The sequence below is a fragment of the Aureococcus anophagefferens genome (assembly GCF_000186865.1).
Source record: "Aureococcus anophagefferens unplaced genomic scaffold AURANscaffold_103, whole genome shotgun sequence".
Lineage (NCBI taxonomy): Eukaryota > Pelagophyceae > Pelagomonadales > Pelagomonadaceae > Aureococcus > Aureococcus anophagefferens.
This window is the reverse complement of record NW_008705652.1, coordinates 44,144-45,907: the sequence shown is the minus strand read 5'-3', so window position 1 is coordinate 45,907 and position 1,764 is coordinate 44,144. Positions and strand designations below refer to the sequence as shown.

The window sequence follows — 1,764 nt, the reverse complement described above, 5'->3', positions numbered from 1 at the left end:
CGCTCGAGGTCGCCGCCGCGGAGCAGCGCGCACGCGACGCCGTAGGACGGCGCGAACTTGGACGCGATGGGCAGCACGTCGCTCAAAAGCACGCGCCGCGCGAGCCCCGCGTCGCGGTCGCCGAACTTGCGGCCCCGCGCGACGACGACCGTGCCCGCGGCGTCCTTGCCGCGGCGGCCCGCGCGGCCGGCCATCTGCAAGAGCGCGGACGTCGTCAGGGGCTCCATGCCGTCGTCGCCGCGCTTGACGAGAGACGTCACGACCGTCGTCCGCGCCGGCAGGTTGACGCCCGCGGCGAGCGTCTCCGTCGCGAAGCACGCCTTGACCAAGCCGTCGCGGAAGAGCTCTTCCACGAGCGTCTTGTACTGCGGCAGGAGCCCCGCGTGGTGCGCCGCGACGCCTCGCGTGAGGAGGTCGACGCGCTCCCGCTCGCTGTCGAGGCGCGCGACGTCCTCGTTCTCCAGGGCCCAGGCGCGGATCCGCTTCCGCGCGCGCGTCTCCTCGTCGACGTCTAAGAGTTGGAGCGACCCGCAGTGCGCCGCCTCGTTCTCGCAGCCCTTGCGGCTGAAGACGAAGAAGATCGCCGGCAGGCGGTCGCGCTTCTGTAGATTCTTCAGGATCTCGCGGCTGGGCATGGCGCCGTCGTCAAACTTCCCCCCTCGGCGGTCGAATTTGTCGCGGCCGACGCGCTTCGGTTTTTCCCGCGGCTTGTCGAGCGCGGGGTTGAGCTGGAGCCGCTTCCGCGCGCGCGCGCGCGTGCCGCCCGAGCTCTTGGACGCGAGCCGCGTGCGCTCCCGCGCCTCCGTCTCCGACCCCGGGCCCACGTCCGCGCTCCGGAAGAGCGGCACGACGGCGCCGTCTCCCGCGAACTCGTAGCGCAGCGGCACGGGGCGGAAGTCCGTCTCGACGACGTCCGTGGGCCCGTGGATCGACGCCATCCAGCCGGCGACGCTGCGCGCGTTGGATACGGTCGCGCTCAGCGCGACGATGCGCGCGGTCGCCGGGCAGCCGACGACGGACTCCTCCCAGACCGTGCCGCGCTGCGCGTCGTTCATGTAGTGGAACTCGTCGAAGACGACGGCGAAGACGTCTTTGGCGATCTCCGCGCGGCCCTCGTCGTCGTAGATCATGTTCCGGAAGACCTCCGTGGTCATGACGACGACGGCCGCGTCGCGGCGCACGCCCGAGTCGCCCGTGCTGAGGCCGACGCGGCCCGCGCCGAACTGCGCGCAAAAGTCGCCGAACTTCTGGTTGCTGAGCGCCTTGAGGGGCGTCGTGTAGAAGACGCGCTTGCCGACGCTCAGCGCGTAGGCGATGGCGAGCTCGCCCGCGACGGTCTTGCCGCTGCCCGTCGGCGCGCTCACGATGACGTTGCGGTCCGCGCGCAAACTCCGGAGCGCGTCGCGCTGGAAGGCGTCGAGCGGGAAGGGGAAGCAGGCGCCGTAGGCCGCGTCGGGCGCGTCGCCGGCGACGGCGAGCTCCGCCTTCAGCGCCGCGAGGGCCGCGGGCGTGCCGGCGCCGGCGGCGATCTTCGCGAGCGTCGCCTCGGGCCACGCCGCCTCGCCGTCGCCGCTGCGCAGTGCGACGCGCCGGCCGAGCACGCGCGCCGGCCGCGCGAGGCTCGCGGCGCGGGCCGCGAGCAGCAGCATGGTTGCTTTCATTACTTAGCAGCGGCGCGTCAGGCTGGGCACATCGACTCTGCCACAAGCGTCAACGTCTCTTCACCATCTCTTCAACGTGGTTGCACTCGGCTCTCGACGGAGG

At 72.3% G+C, this 1,764-nt stretch overlaps 1 protein-coding gene across 1 annotated transcript; it reads right to left on the bottom strand.

The window, feature by feature from the left end:
* Positions 1-152: 152 nt before the first annotated feature.
* Positions 153-1,433, bottom strand: AURANDRAFT_12569 (hypothetical protein; the record flags this gene model as incomplete). Its single annotated transcript, XM_009044011.1, has 2 exons — positions 153-728; positions 849-1,433. Coding segments are annotated over 2 exons (1,161 nt in total), but the record flags the coding sequence as incomplete, so codon positions are not given.
* Positions 1,434-1,764: the final 331 nt, after the last annotated feature.